The 20,778-nt window shown below is 53.4% G+C and overlaps 7 protein-coding genes across 7 annotated transcripts in view; 4 read left to right on the top strand and 3 right to left on the bottom strand.

The window, feature by feature from the left end:
- Positions 1-31: 31 nt before the first annotated feature.
- LOC128274760 (uncharacterized) lies at positions 32-1,592 on the top strand. Its single transcript, XM_053013062.1, has 4 exons — positions 32-49; positions 1,060-1,173; positions 1,255-1,308; positions 1,386-1,592. The coding sequence occupies exons 1-4, from the start codon at positions 32-34 to the stop codon at positions 1,590-1,592; spliced, it is 393 nt and encodes a 130-aa protein (XP_052869022.1).
- Positions 1,593-1,779: 187 nt separating this feature from the next.
- Positions 1,780-4,795, bottom strand: LOC128274755 (integrator complex subunit 4). Its single transcript, XM_053013057.1, has 4 exons — positions 4,754-4,795; positions 3,927-4,684; positions 2,253-3,858; positions 1,780-2,190 (listed from the first exon to the last, which is right to left on the bottom strand). Exons 1-4 carry the CDS (start codon positions 4,793-4,795, stop codon positions 1,780-1,782), a joined length of 2,817 nt encoding a protein of 938 aa, XP_052869017.1.
- A 281-nt stretch (positions 4,796-5,076) lies between these two features.
- Positions 5,077-6,213, top strand: LOC128272467 (charged multivesicular body protein 2a). The gene is made up of 2 exons (XM_053010284.1): positions 5,077-5,737; positions 5,801-6,213. The coding sequence occupies exons 1-2, from the start codon at positions 5,186-5,188 to the stop codon at positions 5,948-5,950; spliced, it is 702 nt and encodes a 233-aa protein (XP_052866244.1). The 5' UTR covers positions 5,077-5,185; the 3' UTR covers positions 5,951-6,213.
- A 577-nt stretch (positions 6,214-6,790) lies between these two features.
- LOC128273939 (zinc finger protein 778-like) lies at positions 6,791-7,732 on the top strand. Its single transcript, XM_053012012.1, has 3 exons — positions 6,791-7,019; positions 7,089-7,206; positions 7,262-7,732. The coding sequence occupies exons 1-3, from the start codon at positions 6,931-6,933 to the stop codon at positions 7,688-7,690; spliced, it is 636 nt and encodes a 211-aa protein (XP_052867972.1). The 5' UTR covers positions 6,791-6,930; the 3' UTR covers positions 7,691-7,732.
- A 2,477-nt stretch (positions 7,733-10,209) lies between these two features.
- LOC128274748 (probable serine/threonine-protein kinase tsuA) lies at positions 10,210-17,726 on the bottom strand. Its single transcript, XM_053013049.1, has 3 exons — positions 17,358-17,726; positions 12,237-12,419; positions 10,210-12,168 (listed from the first exon to the last, which is right to left on the bottom strand). Exons 1-3 carry the CDS (start codon positions 17,724-17,726, stop codon positions 10,210-10,212), a joined length of 2,511 nt encoding a protein of 836 aa, XP_052869009.1.
- On the top strand, positions 12,552-14,420 carry LOC128272171 (uncharacterized protein C6orf136 homolog). The gene is made up of 2 exons (XM_053009927.1): positions 12,552-12,628; positions 13,904-14,420. The coding sequence occupies exons 1-2, from the start codon at positions 12,552-12,554 to the stop codon at positions 14,418-14,420; spliced, it is 594 nt and encodes a 197-aa protein (XP_052865887.1).
- Positions 17,727-18,346: 620 nt separating the features above from the next.
- LOC128274741 (zinc finger protein 239-like) overlaps positions 18,347-20,778 on the bottom strand; it is a 46,126-nt gene continuing 43,694 nt past the window's right edge. Inside the window, exon 4 of the mRNA XM_053013040.1 lies at positions 18,347-18,356. Within this exon, the coding sequence (XP_052869000.1) occupies positions 18,347-18,356 (10 nt within the window). The remainder of the gene's footprint in view (positions 18,357-20,778) is intronic.

The following is a 20,778-nucleotide window of genomic DNA, read 5'->3' as shown; positions in this document are numbered from 1 at the left end:
AGTGCGGCATTTAAATTATACGATTTTAAGGATGGAACCTACAACACAGGTAACAATTGCGTTAACAAGTGCACTTTGCACAACATCATAAGAACAGTAATTATATGGCATTCAATATTACTCCCGCAGAGTGACGATACCGAAGCGGCACGGCAGAAAATGTGGGAGTCTTTTGTGGTTAGTGCTATACTTATCGATAGTCGGAGATATCGTTGAAGATAATCGATTTATAAATCAGTGCAGTACATTATTTCGTCCGCTTGTCCGTCGGTGAACGGTGATGATCGCCGATCGCCGTTTATTGGCTCGGAGAGAAGCCAAAGTGGCCAGGTCCGGTCTGCGGATTGAGGTCTGCGTTGGTGGCGGTTAGTGGTATCCGTCTACGCACTGTTTTTGTTTTCGGTCGGTGGCTCCAGCCGGGTTCGCTGCGTAGATAGTTTGGTGCAAATTCTTCGATGCATTTTACAAAGCAAAAGAAGAAAGAGAATGGAACACACTTGAACTGGCAAAAGGGGAGAAAAAGCTAACAAATTAGGCGAAATAGACAACTTTACCGTAACGTGGAGTTAGTTGTTCTCTAATGTGTGACGCTGCGGAACGAATATTATGTTCCGAATATTATTTCGCAGTTTTCGCAGATTATGTTCCGAATAGTCGCAGTTCGCTGGTTTTCGCGGTTTTCGAGAGTCCAAGTTTCCAAGTTTCGCCCCAGGACGTTAGTAATCGTGTTCCGCTGAATAAGGCCGTGAAAATTGATGCCGTCCACAAAGAACGCCGCAGCACCGGACACCGAAGAAGCCTGCACATCCATCCATCAGTTCTGATCGCGTCCAGTTTGTAGCTGGCTGGTTGAAGTCACCCATTACCAGAACTGAATCATTGGTGTCGATCTGGTTTAGCACTAGTGCGAGCGATTCCATAAATTTTCGAAGCTAAGATACGTCCCGGCCGAGATCCAGTAGCAGCTCGGGTACTCAATTTTGTACACTGGGCTATGCGTATACAACTGCCGTCACCACCTGGCCATTATTGTACATTTCGAAACACTTTTCGTCACAGACCCCGCCGGTTGAACGCAATCCGCAGAGGAGGATCGCTCTTTTCTCGCAACTCAGCGGCCGCCGAATCTTAGGGACGCGAAAACCTCTGTCATCCGATTCTAGTAGTGAAGAGGTATACAACTTATCCTTACCAACACTTTTCTTACAACAAAACGTATGACTAACTTCGTATTCAACTTATTGTATTACACAGAAGACGCCGTTTTGGAGACCTTGCCACTGCAAGGCGCTGGCAGCGGAATTTGGTGTAAGTAGTAGGTTGGCTAAAATGAAATCGAAGTTAACGGACAAGATTTGAAAATGTACCGAATTTTCGCTTCGTAGACCTCCATTGTCAACACACACAAGCCTTCCACGAACGCTGCGGATGAACAGATCATCGCGTCCTCAACGACCGCGATGGAGGAGCCGACTGCAGCGCCTGGTGGCGGAGGAGCGGATGCAAAGCCTGCAGGAGGCTGCCCGGAAATAATCACGCGAAAGCACACGCCACCTTTCACCGGCACATGGCGCCGGGAACCGGGAGTGTGAGGAGGAACGGTCACGCTATATTTATCGTCTATTGCTTTTTACACTTTAGGAACCATTTGTAGTCCCCGGAAACCGCATGGCGCATACTTGTAATCAATAAAACGATGATAATACTAATGATAGAAGAAAGTTTCGACCACACGTGTGTGTGTTCGCTGGGTTCGTTTATTTCCAACCACCGGGAAGCTCACAGGCCACGTTTGACCGGTTTCGGCGCAAAGTGCACCTTGACCGGTTTGCACAGTTCCAGCTCGTTGTTCGCGCGCACCGACAGACAGATCGTGATCTCGACGGTCGACGCTTCGGTCCAGACACCGTGCGACAGGAGCACCTTCGTCCGCAGCCGCCACTGGGACTCGCTTTCGCCCTGCTCCGTCATGACCTTCTTCAGGTCGCGCTTCCGTGGCACGATGATGTGCACGTTCTGGTCGGGGTACTTGATCTTCAGCCGCAAATCTTGCCGCTGCGTTTGCTGCAGGTTGTCCAGCTCCGCCACGAACGGAACGGCCGCTATCAGGCCGGCCGTCACCTTGATGACGTTGTCGGCACTGTACGAGCTCTCCGTGGGTTCGATGATCCGCGCTTTACACATTTTGATCTGCAACGAAAGAAACGAATGAGCGAACGGTTCCGAATGGCCGCGTGGTCACGCTCCCTCACATTGGTGTTGATCTGTGGAATGACGACCGGGGCCGCGGTTTGTACGATGGGTAAGATTTCTCGATACACCCGGCCCGGCTTCGGATCACCGATCGCCGCCAGCTTGGTCAGGATTCCGCCGGTAAACGAGTCCGCAGCGAGGGCCACGTTCTCCTGCAGAAAGCTGCTCGCATCGCTCGCGATGTGCAGCAACAGTTGGCACGGCCCGAGGGCACTCTGCGCTCGGTCCTTCACGATCAGCACCAAGTTCAGGGCGCTGGCCCGCAGGCACATCTGCTTCACGAGCAGCTGGTCGTCGGTGGTCAGGTTCGAGAACAGGTTCTGCAGCATGAGACACTTTTTGATCAGCTGCTGCAGACACTCCTTGATCGGGGCCTTGATCGAGTGCCCGGTGGCGGCCAGCTGTAGCTGTTCCATCTGCAGCTGGGCCCCGAAGAACACGGACGTAAAGTTGGCCGTACCGGAGAAGGCCGGATCAATTTCGGCCAACCGATCAAGATCGTCCTGGGCCGCCTTCAGGAGGGCCTGGCGGGCCTGTGGGGCCGAGTAGGCGCGCTGAATGTTGCTGAGCAGCGTTTCCAGGAACTGCCGTGATCCGGTCGATCCGGTTAGGTTCAGTTCTTTGCCGTCGCCCCCCACATCGAGCCGGGGGACAAAGTTGGGCATCGTGTCGCGCAGGTACGCGTAGTGTTTGATGGTGGTCTCGGGGAACAGGCTCAGCATGGCGGGCAGATGCTGGGCGGCGTTGAACAGCATGATCAGCACGCACACGTACGCCGGATCTTCGACGTCCCGCTCGGCGCTATCGAAGAACGGGTGATCCTGCAGGAGCTGCGGCGTGATCGACATGCAGATCTCCGGGTGCTTCTGGCCGACGCGCTGCATGCAGCCGAAGGTCGAGAGCCGATCTTCCGGGTACTTGAGCAGCACGTCGAGCACCTTCTGCACGACGAGCGTGAGACAGTTTTTGGTGGACACTTTGCACGCGCCCAGCATCAGGTGCAAGCCCTCGCGCACCTCCACCGAGTAGTCCTCCAGCGAGCTGAGCATCGTCTCGAGCTGATCCTCGCGCAGAATGATGTGGCGCGAGATCGCCGTCAAGCTGTAGATCGCGCGCAGGCGAACCTCCTCGATCTCGTCGTTGAACATGTCGACCAGAAAATCGAGCGACGTCACGGCAAAGAGCGAATTCTTAAGCGCCAGCTTGCACATCGAGTTCACCGAGGCCGTCCGCACTTCGAGGAACTCGTCCTCCAGGCCCTGTACCAGCGCACCGCACGCACCGGACGCCATCAGGGACACGGAGTCGGCCGAGATGACCTCCTTCGGGGCGTCGTCGGCCCACTTTTTGCCGCTGGACCACTCGCCGCTCGCAAAGTGGGCCGCGCTGCGCTCGTGCAGGCTCTTCTTGCGCCGCATATTGCTCATCAGCTTCTTGTCGAGCGTCTGGTGCAGGAACCCGTCGCTGACCGCCGTCATGCCGCCGAGCAGCTCGGCCGCCTGTGTGCGCACGTTCATCGACAGATCGCAGATCGCCGAGCAAACCTTCCCGAACGCGTCATCGATCATGCGTACCTCTTGTTCCGAGTCTTGGACCTTGATCAACCTACGGACCGGAAAAGGGCAACGGTTTGCTGGATGCTGGAGAATGGTCCAATGTTGCCGGATACTTACTTCTCCGGGTGCCGGATACCGAGCTCACACACCATGTTCAACGCTTCCCGCCGTACGCACTCGTAATCGTCCGCGAGTGAGGCACAGGCCCGTGGGTACAGTGACGGCGGAAGCTGAACGCCACGATCGCCCAGGGTCAGCATCGAGCGGAACGCCTGTGCCCTCACGCGGGCATCCGGCGAATCGGTGTACTTGCCGATCAGCTCGAGACTTTCCTTCTCCGCGTCGGACACGAGCACAAACACGCCCAACAGCAGGATGGCGTGCCGCTGGACGTTGTGACTCGCGGAGAACAGTTTCACCTTCGCAAAGAACACCATCTTGTTGATGTAGGACACCGTGGGCGTGAACGATCTGCCGATCCGGCCGAGTACTGTGAGGCCCTGCGAAATGACCTTGGACGATCGTTCGTTCTTCAGCAGCTTGATCACCTCGTCGATCAGCTGCTGCCCGTCGATGCCGGTTTCGGTCGCGAGATCGCCAAACAGTGACAGTATCTTCACCCGGACCGCCGATTCGGGCTCGCGCAGAAAGTGCTCCACCAGCCTACGGATCGCGTCCGGGAACTCGCTCTCGTCGAACTGCATCGAATCGGTGATTTTGATCAGAATCTGCAGCGCCTCGTTACTCGTCGCGTCCTCGAGCTGCGTCACGAGCCCGAGGATGGACGTAAGCGTTCCGCTGCCTTTGCACGCGTTGCGGCGAATCCGTTTGTACAGCCGATGGGTCGGAATCTGTGGTACCGCCGGTGTTGGATCCTAGTAGTGGGCAATAGGATCGGATCACTGCAAGGAGTTGCACCGCACGGGGCGGTAGGTGTAACTTACAGGCGTTAGCTCCGAGAGGGTTCGTTTTGCCGCCAGTGCCATGGCCAGGCGTTATTAATTGTGCAAGGGTTTAATGTGTCCGCAGCGAGTTTGTTTACGTGCCTTTGTTGTGAAAATCGGTCTTGGTTCGGATGTCGATTTCGTCGACATCCGGCTCATGTCAAACACGGAGTCGACATACTTTTATTTTTGGCTGCATACTTTCGCATGGCTGCGTTGCGAGCTGTCACACACCAAACAAATGAAAACACAGAAACCTTTTAAAACAATCATCAATCAGTGGCGGTGAGTCACAACAAAAAAGGGCATCGAAGCATATAGGAAAGGAGAAAGCCCGGAACTACGGAACGGCGCGATAGAAAGCCCCTGCATAAGATTCGTGGTGAACGAGTGTTTGGATTACTTTACTCTTGGTAAAGGTACAGCAAAACCATGGAGTGGCTGTTTGGAAAGCGAATGACGCCGGACGAGATGATGCGAAAGAACCAGCGGGCGCTGAACAAGGCGATGCGCGACCTGGACCGGGAAAAGATGAAAATGGAGCAGCAAGAGAAGAAAATCATCGCCGACATCAAGAAGCTGGCGAAGGAGAACCAGATGGACGCGGTGAAGATCATGGCCAAGGATTTGGTGCGAACGCGCCGCTACGTGCGCAAGTTTATGCTGATGAAGGCCAACATTCAGGCGGTGTCGCCCAAGATACAGACGCTCAAATCGCAGAATGCCATGGGCGAAGCGATGAAGGGCGTTACCAAGGCGATGACCAACATGAACCGCCAGCTCAACCTGCCACAGATCCAGAAGATACTGCACGAGTTTGAGAAGCAATCGGAGATCATGGACATGAAGGAGGAGATGATCAACGACGCCATGGACGACGCGATGGAGGATGAGGGCGACGAGGAGGAAACGGACGCCATCGTGTCGCAGGTGCTGGACGAGCTGGGTCTGCAGCTCAACGATCAGCTGTCCGGGTTGCCACAGGTGCGTTCGACGAGAGCCAAGAGCCTTCCCCTTTGTTTGGTACTAATTCTCTTGCCGTTGCAGGCTTCCGGTTCGCTGACGGTGAGCGGTGCCAAAGTTCCTCAAGCAGCCGCCGTCGGGGCAGCGGGTGGGTCGGGTGGTGGGGCAGGATCGCCTGCGTCGGACACCGACGCCGATCTACAGGCCCGGTTGGACAATCTGAGACGCGAATAGCGAGCGCCCTAGGATCGTCGCTGCAGACGGCCTTCTCATCATGCTGCCTCTCGTACGCCTCACCCCGGGATGCACCCGTACGGTCGCCACGGCTCCGCTTTGTTTGAGTGCTTTTTTGTTTTCTTTTTTGCTAACTTTATACTTAAGCCCCTCCGTACCCTGATCGATGCTGCTTGACGTGTTTCCGAATGAAACCCGCGTTCTGTGCGTGAATGTAAATATGGGAATAATAAATCATACGTTACGTACGATTTTACACCGTACTCACCATTCAGGTTTATTGATTTAGGTACCGAAAAGTGTTAAGCCCAGTCCACACGCTACGATTTGACTGCTACTTTAGTCTGTGCAATCGCATCGCCGGCGACCGATCGTAACGTGTGGACGGGGAAGTTGCAACGACTTTAATCGTTGTTGGCAGTTTTAGAAAGTTAAAGCAGGCGAGCATTGATATCTGTCCAACTTCCATACATGTGTGCGTGTGTTGATGGTGGGTTTGACATGTTGATGCCCGAGTTTTTTACGGGATTTATCGCTTTAAATTTAATCATTGCTTCGCTTTAAAAACCGTTTCCTCGACCACTGTGACCGATTATTATTGCGCCGCAAATCGTAACGAAATCGTAGCGTGTGGACGCTCCACAGATTGCTACGATCCGATAACAACTTTGATCTGCGCAGTGCAAAGTAGCAGTCAAATCGTAGCGTGTGGACCGGCCAATAAACATTTTCGACCACGGAGAAGAAGTCTTGACAAGTCGCGATCGAGAAAGAGAGAGGGAGCAAGAAAGAGATACCAAGCTTGGGTCGAGAACTGTCATTTCGGCACAGGAATGCTTCTGTTTGGCTTGGCCTCGAAAGTGCCGCGGTTGTGTTTTACCATCGAAACAAAGCTATTGTTTGACGCGAATTAGTTTTTTTAGTTTTTTATTTGGAGGACAAGACCATTCGGCGGTTGTTTTTTACTTTACTTAACAAAAATGGACCTTGAACCGCCCCAAATGCAACTACCTGAACCGCTGCCTGATGATATTGACGAAGCGGCCATCGCAAGAGCTATCCTTAGCGGGTAAGTTGCTGGAGGCGAGATGTAAAGTTTGATCTTTCAAACAGTATTCTAACCTGCTGCCGATCCTAGGAATCCAGCAACCTGTCGGATGTGCTTGTGGGCCCGTCCAAGAATGTTCAAAATCGATGAGGAGGAACACTTCGGTTCCTTAACCCTCAACAGAATCACGAAAATATCAAAAGTGAAGGTAAGTTAACTTGCGCGGCCACAAACGGTACTCGGTTTAACGCTTGCTTCTACAGGTAACTCCTTTGGCCGGAACACCCTCGTTTCTTTGTATGGATTGCAAGTCCTTCCTGTTGGAGTGGGACGCCGCAAACAGAGAGGTTGCTCGTACCAATGACATGTGGGTGGCTTGCCATGTGAAACGCGAATGGGAGAGCACCGAAGGAGTCGCTGGAGTAACAAAGTACCAAAAGACTAAGCGAGGCGGTCAACTGCGATACGAGTGGGAGTGCGAGGAATGTGGGAAACCGTACTTGAGTCTTTATGCCGTCACACTGCATGTCCTAGAACATAAGAAAGCCGGCCGGTTTAGGTGCGACATCTGCGACGAGCGCTGCTTGAGCATCGAAGAACTGAACGAGCACTTTGCGAACCACGACGATGAACAGGATGACTCGAATGTTTCCGAGTTATCGCTAAAGCCGGAGCCGGAACCGGAAGCCTAGAAGTCGCGTCTACATAAATACGAAATAATATAAAACATTATGATACACATATCGTGGCACGCTATTATGCCTTTTATTCGTTTCGTAAAGTGAAGTGGCCAGAGAAAGAAATATTTCATGTGGCATGAGGCATCTTACTTATCCGGAGCGCTTTCGTCTGTCCGTTCCGAGACACCAAGAAAGATTTGTTGTTTTTTTGGTTGGCAAACGATTTGTGGTGTTGTGGACCGCCCGATCGATGACATGACCGCCCTATTCGAGCGTGGCGAAACCTATTCGCAATGCCGCGCATACATATTTTACATATTTACAATGAAATCTAACAGGAACGATATTGAACGCAAACGCAAGGTATTTCCCAAGGTATTTCCCAAGCAAGGAACGCAACTTGAACGCAAGGTATTTCCCAAGAAAAGCAGTTTAGAAAGGTAATACGAAACGTTAAAAGACCGCTATTCAGCATTTTTCAGAGAAAGAGACGCATGTCTGTTTGAAGAGCGAAAGAGAACACTAGAGCACTCGAGGGCTCGCGAAAGTGGTGACTTGATAAGTTACTTGGACAGCAAACGTACTCGATAGAAATGCTTCCGACAACCGATTCAGGCCGGCTTAATATGATTTTTTTTGAATCATAAAATAAATGGAAATCAGAAATAAATTCTCCAGTCAGAAATAATAAATAGACGCCGACGTTACGTTCGTTAAAAAGCAATAAAAATCTCTCTGCAAAGTTGCTTAAAAATGTGTTCAAAACTAACCTCCATAAGTCATTTATTGTCCGTAAATATGGAGCGCCCGCTGCTGGTGATAGACGCGCAGTAACTATTCCATGTGTATTTGGCTCAATATTGAACATTTTATTTGTATCATTATTCCTCAACGCTATACTTTACGAACCGCCTGCCCGGAGTTCTAGTGTTTCATCGGTTTCACCTACGGCGGCGGCGTCATGGTTCCTCCTATTTTCCGTCCGTTAGATCTACTTACAATAAACTTTATAAAATAGCTACAAAGGACGCGCGCCCGTAAAATATATGCTCTAAACAAAAGGTCGCCCAAACACAGCTTTCCAGCGTACACGAAACAAACATAAACACGTATATTTAACTAACACAAGCCGATCGATCGAGCGGCGGAAAAACGTTACAAAATATGCCTAAATATGCCTTAACGTGAGTGTTTTGCCCTTCCCGGCTGTAAATAGGCGAACGAAACTATGAAACTGAAACGATCCTAGGGGCGAGTGAGTTGCCTTACGAAACTAGTTCAACGATCACGGAACCCAACGGAACCCGGGCTGTGGGACACAAAAAGAAGCGGAAGGGGGGGTTGCTAGACATAAGTGTGTAACAGTAACAGTAAAATAATCTCTCGGAAGCTCTCGCGGCAACGAACAACAGCAATAATAATTTACTACAATTTGAATTCTTTCCCCGCCCGCAGCGCGGACTGACGCGACGAATGGCAAATAATTTAGTGCGCGTCGGACCGCAGGCAGCATCGTTGGGCCCCTTGGGCCGTAACACGGATAATCTCGGATTCCCACCGACAACACTAATCTCATGTCGGGTTTGTCGTAAGTTTGGCTAAATTTACTAAACACTTGCGAAGTGGTACGACACCTTTTCTTAACAAAACAGCACACAGTTTTTTGTTGTTGCACAGTGACAAGGATAATTTTTAACAAAACACGGGACACACACAATGGGGCCCGGGGATAATAATTGTTCTAAAGGCAAACAAAAAAGATAAACAAGAAACAAAACAATGCATCGAACGGTCGCGGCGGAACCGGAACTATAAGCTAAATGCTCAAGGGCCGCGCCCTGAGCGAACATTGGCCTAAGAAAGCATTCTCTACACTAAATCTAACAAAGAACACTAAATCTACACGATCGTACGATCTCTAATGTTGCTAATGAATGATCGATCCGGCAGGGGGGTAGAATGAGTAGGGTCGCGGTGGTGGCGGTCGCTGCGACCGCCCCTCTAAATCTACTAAACGCTTCGTTGTCATGTAACAACGCCGATCGTCGCCGCTGGCAGTGTGAGTTTTTGATCAAGCGCAATTGATCGCGTCTATCCTACAAAAGTACACAAAAAGTAAACACAACTAAACAAACGAAAGGTAAAATGGCAAGAATGTCGATGATAATGGAAGGTGGTATTTGCACTTGGTTCTCCCGCTGGCTGCTTCCGGTTCCTGGGCGGGAGGAGGGAGGGACAAGGATACGTTCGCGATGCGCACCGGAGGCGGATGAGCTGATTCATCACAGTAATTTCGATGTGAGTGGGAGAGCTGTGGCCACTCCGGACCGCCCCAGCAACTGCTCCTGCTCGTGCGCGCTCTATCACATTCCTATCACGCTAAGCACACACACGCACACACACACATAGGGGCTCGTCGTAAATACATTAAAATAGGAACAAAGTAAAATTTGTCGTCAACACGCGCGCGGTTGCTTCGCGTTCCTCGGAACCAATATCGGCGCCCCGGGGCCCCGTTCCTTGCTGGTGCTTCACCTACTGGCCACGATTGGTGGGGCAGTGTTGTTCGCGGCACTGCTGGCTGCTGGGGTATTGAGGAGCAACGGCGGGGACATGTCGAGCCGGCTGTCCACTCCGATCGGTGGCGGCCCAACGGACGTGGCCAGCAGGCCCGGCGGTGGCGGAGGCGGCGGAGGTGGGACAGGTGGGACACCGGAAGGGTCGGCCAGGAGCGGCGGTGGCGGGGCCGCCAGTCGGCTCTGTTTGCTTTGCTTCGACACCGTCCCGACGCCGGCACCGGTACCGGCCGCAGGGTTCTTCTGGGCCAGGTGCGTCTGGTAGTGTTTGGCCAGGTGCGCCTTCTGGCGGAAGCTCTTACCGCAGAGCGAACAGGCGAACGGCTTCTCGCCTGTGTGTGTCCGGATGTGCACGTTCACCGAGTACTTGTCCTTGAAGCCCTTCGAGCAGATCGAGCAGTAGTGCAGCGAGCGTTCCTTCCGCTGGCCATTGCCGCACTGGGTCGGACTCGTGGTGGTGGTGGTGGACGTGGTCGTGTTTCCGCTCCCGGTACCTCCGGCGGCGCCCCCGTTAGGGCTCAGCATCGTGTTGAGGTTGCTCATGTTCGTGTTGTTGTTGTTGTTGTTGTGGTTGCTGTGTTGTGGGGTGGCAAGGCACGTTAGGTTGGTGTTGCCGGTGGCCAGGATGGCACTGCTGCTGGGGTTCTGTGCACCGGTTCCGGTCGCGCCGCCTGCGCTGTTGCTGGTGCTGAGAGATCGTTTGTAGCTTTTCTTGGCCCGTGGCGTCTTGGCTTTTGTGGTGGACGTGGTCGTGACCACGTCGGAGCAGGTGGTCGTCGAAACGGTCGGCTGTCGCTGCTGCAGCCCCGCGGCCGGTGCCGCCGTCGGTGTGCTGGGTGACGAGAGGATCAGCGGGTGGTGGTTGTTGCTGTTGGCCACGGTACTGCTGCTGCTGCTGTTCAGCAGACTCGGCGCACCGTTACCGTGCCCGAGGTTGTGGTTGTTGGCGGCGGCCGCGGTGGAGAGACCATTGTTGCCGACGATCGACGAACCCGTTTCGACGATAATCTCCGCGTAGTTGTTGTTGTCGGTGCAAAACTGTTGCACCTCGGTCGCTATCCGCTTCAGCTTCTCGTAGTCCTCGGTGAAGGCGGCATCGAGCGTGAGGAACATGTCGTCCACGACGACACTCCCGGGACCGGAGCCTGGCCCCCCAGGCCCACCGCCCAGATCCCCGGCGAGCTGCTGCTGCTGCTGATGATGTTGCTGTACCGATTGGTTCGTCGAGGCAGGCGAGTGTAGGACCGATTCGTCGTAGATGCTGCTGGTGAGCGTGGAGTCGGCGTACGCGGACAGCGAGTCGGTCGGATCGCCGTGGGTCGCGTACAGAACGCGCCGCAACTCGTCGTCCTTCATGTGGCCGGGGGACGGCAGCACGGTAACGGCCCCACCGCCCACGGTGGCCCCGTTCTGTAGCTGCTGCATCCCTTTGGTGTAGCCCTTGCCCTGCAGCGCACTGCGCAGTAGCGACTCCGGCGTTTCCTGCTGTATCACGTTGTGGTCCGACATCTGCCAATCGTTGTTGTTGTTGTTCTGGTACGCCAGGACACTGTTCGGGTCGAGCAGGTTGCTCGACAGCACAATGTTGCTCGACGTGACCGGCATCTGCTGCTGCTGCTGTTGCTGCTGCTGAGGTTGTACTTGTTGCTGGAGATGCTGGTGCTGTTGCTGCACCAGCAGATGTTGCTGGTGTTGCTGCTGTTGCTGATGGGGGTCCTCTTTCGCGTGGTGGTCCGTCCCGAACCCACTGTCATCGTACGAGAAGCACTCCGTCTTGACGTAGCCCGGAAAGCCGCCGAGAATCGTGTCGAGATCAAGATTCGAGGCCGGTGCCGCGGGCTCCGACGAGGTGGTTGGGTCCTTGCGCAACACCCACGGCTCCGGTGCTCCATTTAATACTGTCAGCGTGTAGATCTGGAAGCAGCAGAAGCAAACGGAGCTAAAGTCCTCTGCGAGGGCATCGCGCACATACACACACTTACCTGCCCATCGGTGTCGGCCACCTGATGGTTCAGCGCTCCGTTGTTGTTGTTGTTGGTGCTGTTGTTATTGGCAGCACTGCTGTTGTTGTTGTTGTTATTGTTCTGCTGGATCCAACAGTAGCGGTTCAGGTCCTCGAACATGGCCGGATCGAGCCGGTTCGCATCCTTATCGGAGCCCCAGAACTGCGGAGAGAGCAACAAAACCGGACGGATTGAAATAAAGAGCCATCGGTGAGCGCTTAACAATGTAACAATCCCCCGACATTTAAAGGAACCAAGCACACCGATGGGGCGTACCATCTTGCAATAGGCGGAATGGCAATAAATATCAACGGGCTAAATGGACACCATCTCACACACGTTGTCGGTGAAGTCGAAGTGGCGAAGAAGACGTAATACAATTAATTAATGTATTCAGTTACGCCGGCTGCCGGCTGCCAATGCCGCATGATTTATGGACCCTCCGACTCATCCGTCGTGTGCACAGGCGGCTGGCCACGAATCGATCGCGCAAATGATTTTACGATCTTTTACGCGTCCAACTAAATGCTCACGATTTGCGTGATTCTTGGTGGCCCCCGGACACCGGAACGACATCTCGCCGCGCGGCGCTGTGGTCGTGCCTGATGGCGATAATGAGCCGGCGAGGGTCACCGCGGGGTGGTACAAGCATTCTTTGCTTTATGTCCCCTTTTTGCACAACAAAGTGCAATATTCCGTGAGCGCCCAGAACGAACAGCGTACTGATCTGATGGCGGAAGTCCTCGGGGCGTGAAATTTGTTCGAAAGGAACACTCGATCACACTTCAACCGCCGTCGTCGACTCCGTGCACTCCGAGGCCAGACGGAGGCAGATTATTGGGTTTACGCGTACACCTACTTTAATCAACAGGCAAAATCGTAATCCGTAGCAGGTCCGTTGGTCAGCGAGCCTCGGCTCGCAGGTCAGTGGAAGCGTCAAATTACAGCCTCAGCCGGCCAAATAGGTGGTTTGCGAATTACTGTAACACGTGAGGGTGTACATTTAATAGACGACCGATTCGACGGCAACGGGCACGGAGTGCAGGTGAAGGATTAGGACCGCTCACGGAACGATCATAAACCTGATGCAGGGGCTGCTGAAGGAGCCGAACGCTGTTGTTTGATGATGGCCGCCAATGCTGGGGGACCGGTTGGTAAGAAAGCAAGCTGACTGGGTCGCTGCGCCTTGCGTATTGGTTGGTTAACTCAGTTTCACTTCCTTCTTCTTGCAAGAGTTTAACATTTACTCTTGCATCACAACGGATAAAAAAAGGCAGCGTTCAAGAAAATTCAAATCCAACATTTCGCCAACAGCCGCCGGCGGCTGCACCGAAAGCTTGTCCGTTGCGCCTCCAGATGGCGCTAGCGTTCGGGCGGCCTGTTTGTTTTTACTGCGAATTCTCCGGAAATGTGAATCGCAGCAACCGGCAAAACATGGCTGTGCGCGCAGTGTCAACGAAATGTTGCCCATTGGACCAAGTGTTTGGTCCTCGGATTCGGCGATACGTAGCGAAAGGCTCGACCAAAGGACGGTGCATCATCCAGCACCGCGAACTGCTGCTGCTGCTGGCCAGAAACGCTGCCCGAAGAATACAAGTTCCGTCAACACTCAACCGCACCGTTTATTGCGAACGGGTTTCCTCCAGGAAGAGGACGGCCAGCGACGGTCAACCTACGGAGGAGCAGTTGGAACGTGTCCACCGTGTCCTGTTGCATACGCTACCGAAACTGTTCGTCCAGCCTCTCGATTATTCTATTTACAGTCCAAAGTTAATCTTCGAAAACAACATCCGCGGCACGCGAACGATCGGGCTGTTCTACTACGTCCAGCAGATGGCCCTGCTGCGCACGGTAGCCCACCTAAAGTTTGCCTACGTCACGTTCGACGTGCTGAAGATTACCACACATCCCGAGGACGGTACCGTGCGGGTTCGGTGGCGCATACGGGGCATTAGTGCGCTCCGGGTGTTGCTGATGCTTTGGAAGTACAAACTGTGGCAGTTGAAGGACATTCTGGACGACCAGGAAGCCTGGTACGATGGGTTCTCAGTGCTGCACGTTACTCCCGACGGGCTCGTGTCGAAACACGTCGCTGACAAGGTTATGCCCGATGACGCCAGTGTGCACGCCGATGGAAGGACGACGATGTCTGTGTCTACTTGATTGGGAACCGCAACACCGTGGAGGTCCTTGCGCCCGGACAAACGACAAGCGTAAAATCACAAAAATGTATTCCTCGCCGGGTGGCCATCGGAGAGGACTGAACGAGAAACGAAACGCAGGTGGCCACCAGCGGCTAATGAGCTGAACTGGTTCGTCGTCGTGGTCGTGGTCGTGGCCGTGGTTGATGTTTACCAATAAATCTTGCCCCGCCAGGCCCACCACGCAGCAGACGCGCGTAACTAACTTTCTGTTTCATCTAAAACTCATTTCGTGTCGTGGCCACGAAGCAGTGAACGGCCGACGGGAGAGGGCAAGTTCCGAGCCACCCGTCGCATTCGTGGCCCAGACGCACACCGCGGCGCGCGTTAATTGATTGACGAATGCGAAGGATCTATTTGGAGCTAGTTACGCGCCGCAACGAGCCATCTTCGCTGCGGCCAGGGGGATGCTGCGCCATCGCTTGATGGGCACCCCCCGATGGAGACGACCGACGACTGATTAGTCCCCGAGCCCTCGGAGACCCTCGGGCAGCAGAAGTCGTGCACTTGCGCGTTTGTTGCGTCCGTGCTCTAATGGCACTAAATCATCATCACTCACCCACCGCCGCCGCCGCCGGACGAGAAGGATGATAAGGCCAGCTGGCCTCCGGAGAGAGTACTCGTCATTATAGCTTCGTGGACCAAGTCGTGAGCTGGCCAGCTGTGCTGTGAAGAAGAACACGGCGAAGCAGGAGGACCTGGCTACGGTGCGTGGGCTGCCACGAGGCCAGGTGTGCTAGCGGACCCGGGGTAAATCCTCTCGCTGTCCTCGCTGTCGGTTGTCGCCGTTATCTCTGGCTTCCATCTGCCTCTACTGTACGACACCCGCGGCTTTCGGTTACCGACCGCGCTCCGGTGACATGCCGTCGGTAGCGGCTCGGAACGGAACTCGGAGAGACTCGTTGACTCGTTGACTCGTTTAATTGTCACTTGCTGTTCCCCGCAGAGATTAGAGACGCCCTTTTTCAGCTCTAGCCGGTTGGGGCCCACTTGGAATTTGGGGTGTGCGTGCGTGGCTGTCATTCGGACGATCGGAGCAGTGCCACGCACGGTAATTAACACCGACGCTTCACTTTACCGGTTTTGTTTTTGAGAGATGAAGCCATTTCGGGCTGTCCATAAAATTAGACCGCGCGTTAGTGGGGGACCATAAAGAGTTCAAGGTCGGAAGTTCCGATCTTCGGTATCAGAAATTCGCTCTTAAGCCAGCTGTCTTATGGATCGCCGGTTTGTCTGCCGTCGATTGGTTCTCCACTGCGGAAGCGGCCGACTTTCCCGGTGGCCAAAATAGATATATCGATTGCAGAACACATACACGGCCCCTCCGGGGCGTAACGAATCATCTTCGTGCGAGTGCGCGATGAGGCTTGCATTCATTCATTAGCCTCGTGGGCCGCCGCACGAACGCATCTCACCGCGCAACGGTTGATGGATTTCTTCTCCGTGAAGATGACATAACCGAGATAAAATCAGTAAATCTCCTGTGTGGATCGTTTGTCATCCGTTGGTGGCACGCGGCCCCGCTACGTTGCGAAAACGCTTCGCTTCCATTTTCCGTTCCGAAAAAATCGATCAGCACAGCTCGCGATCTTATCGGCCGCGGCGGATCAGAGCGTAGCAGGGGCCAGATTCCGTGCGCAGTCAGCGGCACGAAGGTGCCGCGCCATTCATTATGCGCCGCTGCGGCCAGAAATTGGAATATGAATTTGGACCCTGCCTCTGCCGGTACCGGTGGTACCCTCACGATCCGGAGGGATGGGTTATGTTTTTTCGTCTTAATCGAGACGCCTGACGCGATGACGAATGTCGAAGGGAGACTCTCGCCCACTCTGGCCCTCGGGCGGGTAGGATGAAGAAATAATTAAATTAATTAAGCTGTTAACGATCGCCGGTCCGGTGCGATGCGCTCCGGTGGATCGAGGAATTGAGTTCCTGCGCCGCCGCCGCCGCCGCGATCTCGCGCAGATTACGCGCCTCTCGCTCTAGCCGGTGGACCGCAGGTGTGAACTATGTTGCAGTTCTGCTCGGTGCCCGGCGCCCCGGTGGCCAAGAACGGCACCAGGGGTTTTTCCGGCAGGTTTTTCGTATTCCGTTTTTCGCTGCCATCAATCAAAGTCCACCGGGTCCAGGCGGCGGCGGCGGTGGCGTGCGTGACTGCCCGCCATCGGCCATCCCTTTATATCTTTATTAATATTGTACCACCGAGTCTTGTCTCGAGTGCGTTGCCAAGTGGCGGCCGCCCGCCCGCCCGCCGCTCTCTACTCAAACAAATTACAGCGCCCGGACTGGCGACCCGGTTTACCGCGTTTCCTTCCATGTGGCCAATTACTATATTAGTAGACGTAGTAGCAGCACTATCGTTGAAAGAAAAAGCCCCGGACACCGGGACGGGCCGACGAGTCTCATCCTCCTTTCACCGCAATTCGCAAATCACAACATCAGCGCGCCGAGTGAGGTTATGTTATTAAGTTTCGCTTTCGTTTACCGGCCCGATCCCGAGGCCGGCCGACACTGATGGGATCGTAACAGTTCGATTGGTTGGGTCGCGTGTGTGTGGGAACCTTACTTAGCCGGGGCCCGGGACCCGGCAAATGTCCGTCCCGGCTGGTGCTGCCCGTTCAAATAATAATAATTTCTTTATTAACGATCGATCATTAGTCCGGTGCCGGTGGCAGTCTTCTGCGGACGCGGCTTGCCTCGTTACGAATGCAATTCTTTTCATTAACCCTCAGTTGGCGAGAATATTGTTCGAAAAGCACGCGCCCCGCAGCTATCAGACATGCAGCCAGCGGAATCGAAACCTTTTAATTTCTGCTAATAAACGATTGACGATGTTAATGCAATGTGTGAGCTCGCGAACGAATCTAGTGACCTCCGTAAAATCGACTGCTTAACTCACCTGATCGAATCCTTGCAGGGGCTGATCGTTGGCGTCGCCGGTGGGGTTTCCCGCCGTGCTGGTGGCACTTCGGTTGGCAGGCGATCCGTCCAACGTTCCGTCGGCGTTCCCGTTACGGCCACCACCACCGGGCGGTCGGTCGGTCACCGTTCCACCCAGGCCGACACCCGACATCACCCGGTTGCTGTTGGCGTTGCCACCGCTGGCGCTGCCACCGCTGCTACTGCTGATGGCCATATCCGGTGCGGAGCCGGTGACGAAGTCGAAAAAGTCCGTCTTGGAGAGGTCCTCCGTGCGGAAGGGTTCGCTGATTTCCATGCCCGACGACGACGCCATCGCGATATCGGTGACCAGATCCAACATGTGCATCCGCGCTCCGAGGCTTCTCCGAGGTTGGTTCGGTCGGTCGGCCGGAAAACAAACAAATGGCAACGAGCCCCAAAAGCCCCCGACCGAGCTCGCAGTTTGGAGCCTCACGTTTTAATTGGCAGCCGGCAGCTCGGAGGCTCGGAGGCTCGATAATGGTTCGCTCTCACATTCGTTGCGCTGCGGAACGTTAATGCGTTTCCGATACTCTCTGTGGGGGAACCAAAAAAAAACAAATGGCCACAACCTTTCGTTTTCGCCGGTTCACTCTGTCGCTCGCTCCGTCGCTTTGGCCGGGCAGGCAGATTTGTGTTCGTCGCTGAACGTGGCCCGGGGTACGCAAGTCACCCGGACTCCCGGGACTCGGTGGCAGTTTCCGTGCGTCGATCGTGCGTATCAATCGGTCGGATCGATCGGTGTCGGTGGTTGGCAGCGTGTTGGCACCGTCAAAGTGCAGTAGGGCGTAAAGTGCCGCAGGTATCGGCTGGCTGGCTGACTGGCTGACTGGCGGCAGGGTACCTTATCTCGACGGGGTCGGGTCGGGATGGACGGAACACATCGATGATGGCAGTGATCGGTTTCGTGGTGCAGCGTGCGCTGGCGGCGCGCCCGTGGCCTTCAGGTTATTGACATCTGCAAAGGGAAGCGAACGCAAGACGGCAAACGATCAGTAACCTCGCGAAACCTGCGCACGCGAAAATTTAACGCAAAAAGCTCACAATCGGCACGCAACGTTTGTGGTGCCCGGCACCCGAAATGCAGCCGCCGCCGCCACCGCTGCCCCGAAAGTCGCACCCAAATAACGCGGAAAGGGAAATGTTAATGGAAATGCTAATGAGAAATGCTTCGGATCGATAAAATTTTATTGACAGTCCACTCTCTGGCCCGGCCGGCCACTCTTTTTATCACGGCGGCTTCCGTTGCAGCGGAGATCCGCCACAGCACCATCCGCCGCCGCCACCGGATGGATGTCTTAACCCGCTCCCAGAGTCGCGCCCCTTCCGAGAATAACGCTTTGATTGAAGGTTCCAGGCCCCCGAAAGGTGCAAGGAATTCGGCACTGGGCATACGTCGTTTATGATTTCCGATTGGAAGTGTGCAATTCGTTTACCCGTGTCGCCAAGCATGCTCGCTGCATAAAGTGCATAATTTATGGCCCCCGCTCGGCTCGGCTAATCGCTCGCTAAGCTTGTCCTGCGCCATGTCCCGGCCCATGTTCGGGGGGTGTGTGTGTTATCTAATAATGCGCGCCGCGAAAATGGAACTGCTGAAAGTGCACCTCGCAATCTCGACAGCATTGTTTAGCCCGTGCGACATTTGTTGCCACCCGCCACCCGAGCAGGGAGGTGTTGTTTGTCACTAGTGGCCCCCGGCCGGGTTCTGTCGTCGCGTGAAACGGGGCCTGGCACACCCATGCGGCACGGTACGGCACACGCTAAATGTAGGCAAAATAATAAATTCTGCACTAAACTGCCGCTCTATCGACACTCCCCTGGGGGGCTATGGGTCCTTCTCGGGACCCATAAATAAGCCGGGAACACAGGGTGTTAAGATCGTTCGATAGCGCAGTAGTAGCGGACGGAATCGGATCGCCAGCACGGTTGGGCAGGCGGTCAGTTTGGTTGACATTTTTACGCGAGGCCATTTTTAATTTTTCACCCAATGTGAGTTATTTAATGGGCCACGTTCACGAAAAGCAGTCCACCGTTTGGGGGTACGATGTTTGACGTGCATTCTTGAGCATCGACGAGGCCATGAATACCGGGACGGACATGGAGTTATTAAGTTCACGGACATGGAGTTATTGAAAGTTATTTAAGAAAACGGAATTAACAAAGGTTCATAAATACATTTGGGAAACATTTGGGTTTTCGGTACGCACACCGCAACTAGTATTGTCCAACAATAACACATTGTCGTCATTTAAAAATGTCAAAATTGCACAACACACAGTTCTTGTTACATGTTTTTGGTGCGATTCCGAATCATTATCGAAGAAAGCGACGATATTTTAATACTTATAAAAGTTCTTTAGAAAAGTCACTCCACTTGCTTTCTAAAGCAAGACCCTGAAACAATGACTGGGATGAAACGAAGAAGAAAATCAGGGAAGTAGAACTTTGATGTTGTATTTCATGTTTTAATAAATAGATAACCGCAATTCCGATTCAAATCGAAAGCAGCCCTGACCCCAAATCATAGAAACGCTTTAATAAATGATCGAAATGAGTGACCTCAGTGCTTGTCAAACTACTCACTCTCAGGAGCGCCGTTGTTTACGAATTTTCGCGCCTAGAAGCTGTCAAAAATCGAGATTATCAAGAGACAAAAACCCAAGCATTCTTTGTTCAATAACCACGTGCAAAGAGAACGATTTTACAAAATCATCTTAATAAACGATTGCAGTTAAAATGGAGGCTTCGGCATTGATTAAGAAAGAAGATGGTGTTGAGTGAGTTCGTGTTCAATAAGGATTAAGAGGTATTATAGCGAATTATTTTCCAGAAGCGCAAAAGTATGTAGTTGGTGTTTGTCGAACGATGATGCTTTGGAGCCTCTAGCGAACGAAGATTCTGGACGATGCAACCTTCAGAAGCTCTCCGAATGCACCGGTGTTCAGGTAGCAACATTGTAACAACAGACATCTTACCCTTTTCCACCAGGAAGACTGTTCTATGAGACTCTTATTTTTACAGATTGAATTCTCTCCTGGAGTTCCATCGTATTTGTGCACGATGTGCGAAGTGCGTTTGAAAAAGCAGAACAAAGCGAAGAACGGATCACAAATCACTCAAGAAGATCCCGACCACTCTGTCGAACAAACGGTTGGAACAGAACTGTCAATTAAAACCGAAGTTTCCTCACCGGATACACCGAAGGATGTGCACAAGAAGTGTTATACTGTTCATCAAGCGAACATGACATATGAATGTTGCGGCGAAATACCGGATGATTTATTCGAGGCAGAAGAAAACCCAATTGCAATCAAATCAGAGGACGAAGAGATCGATGAGCAGCATCAGCTGCAAGCAACGAATGATGTTCTTGGTCATGA

This window comes from Anopheles cruzii, chromosome 3 (genome assembly GCF_943734635.1).
Source record: "Anopheles cruzii chromosome 3, idAnoCruzAS_RS32_06, whole genome shotgun sequence".
NCBI lineage: Eukaryota > Metazoa > Arthropoda > Insecta > Diptera > Culicidae > Anopheles > Anopheles cruzii.
Note: the sequence above shows the minus strand (reverse complement) of the source record. Positions and strands in the feature narration are given on the sequence as shown.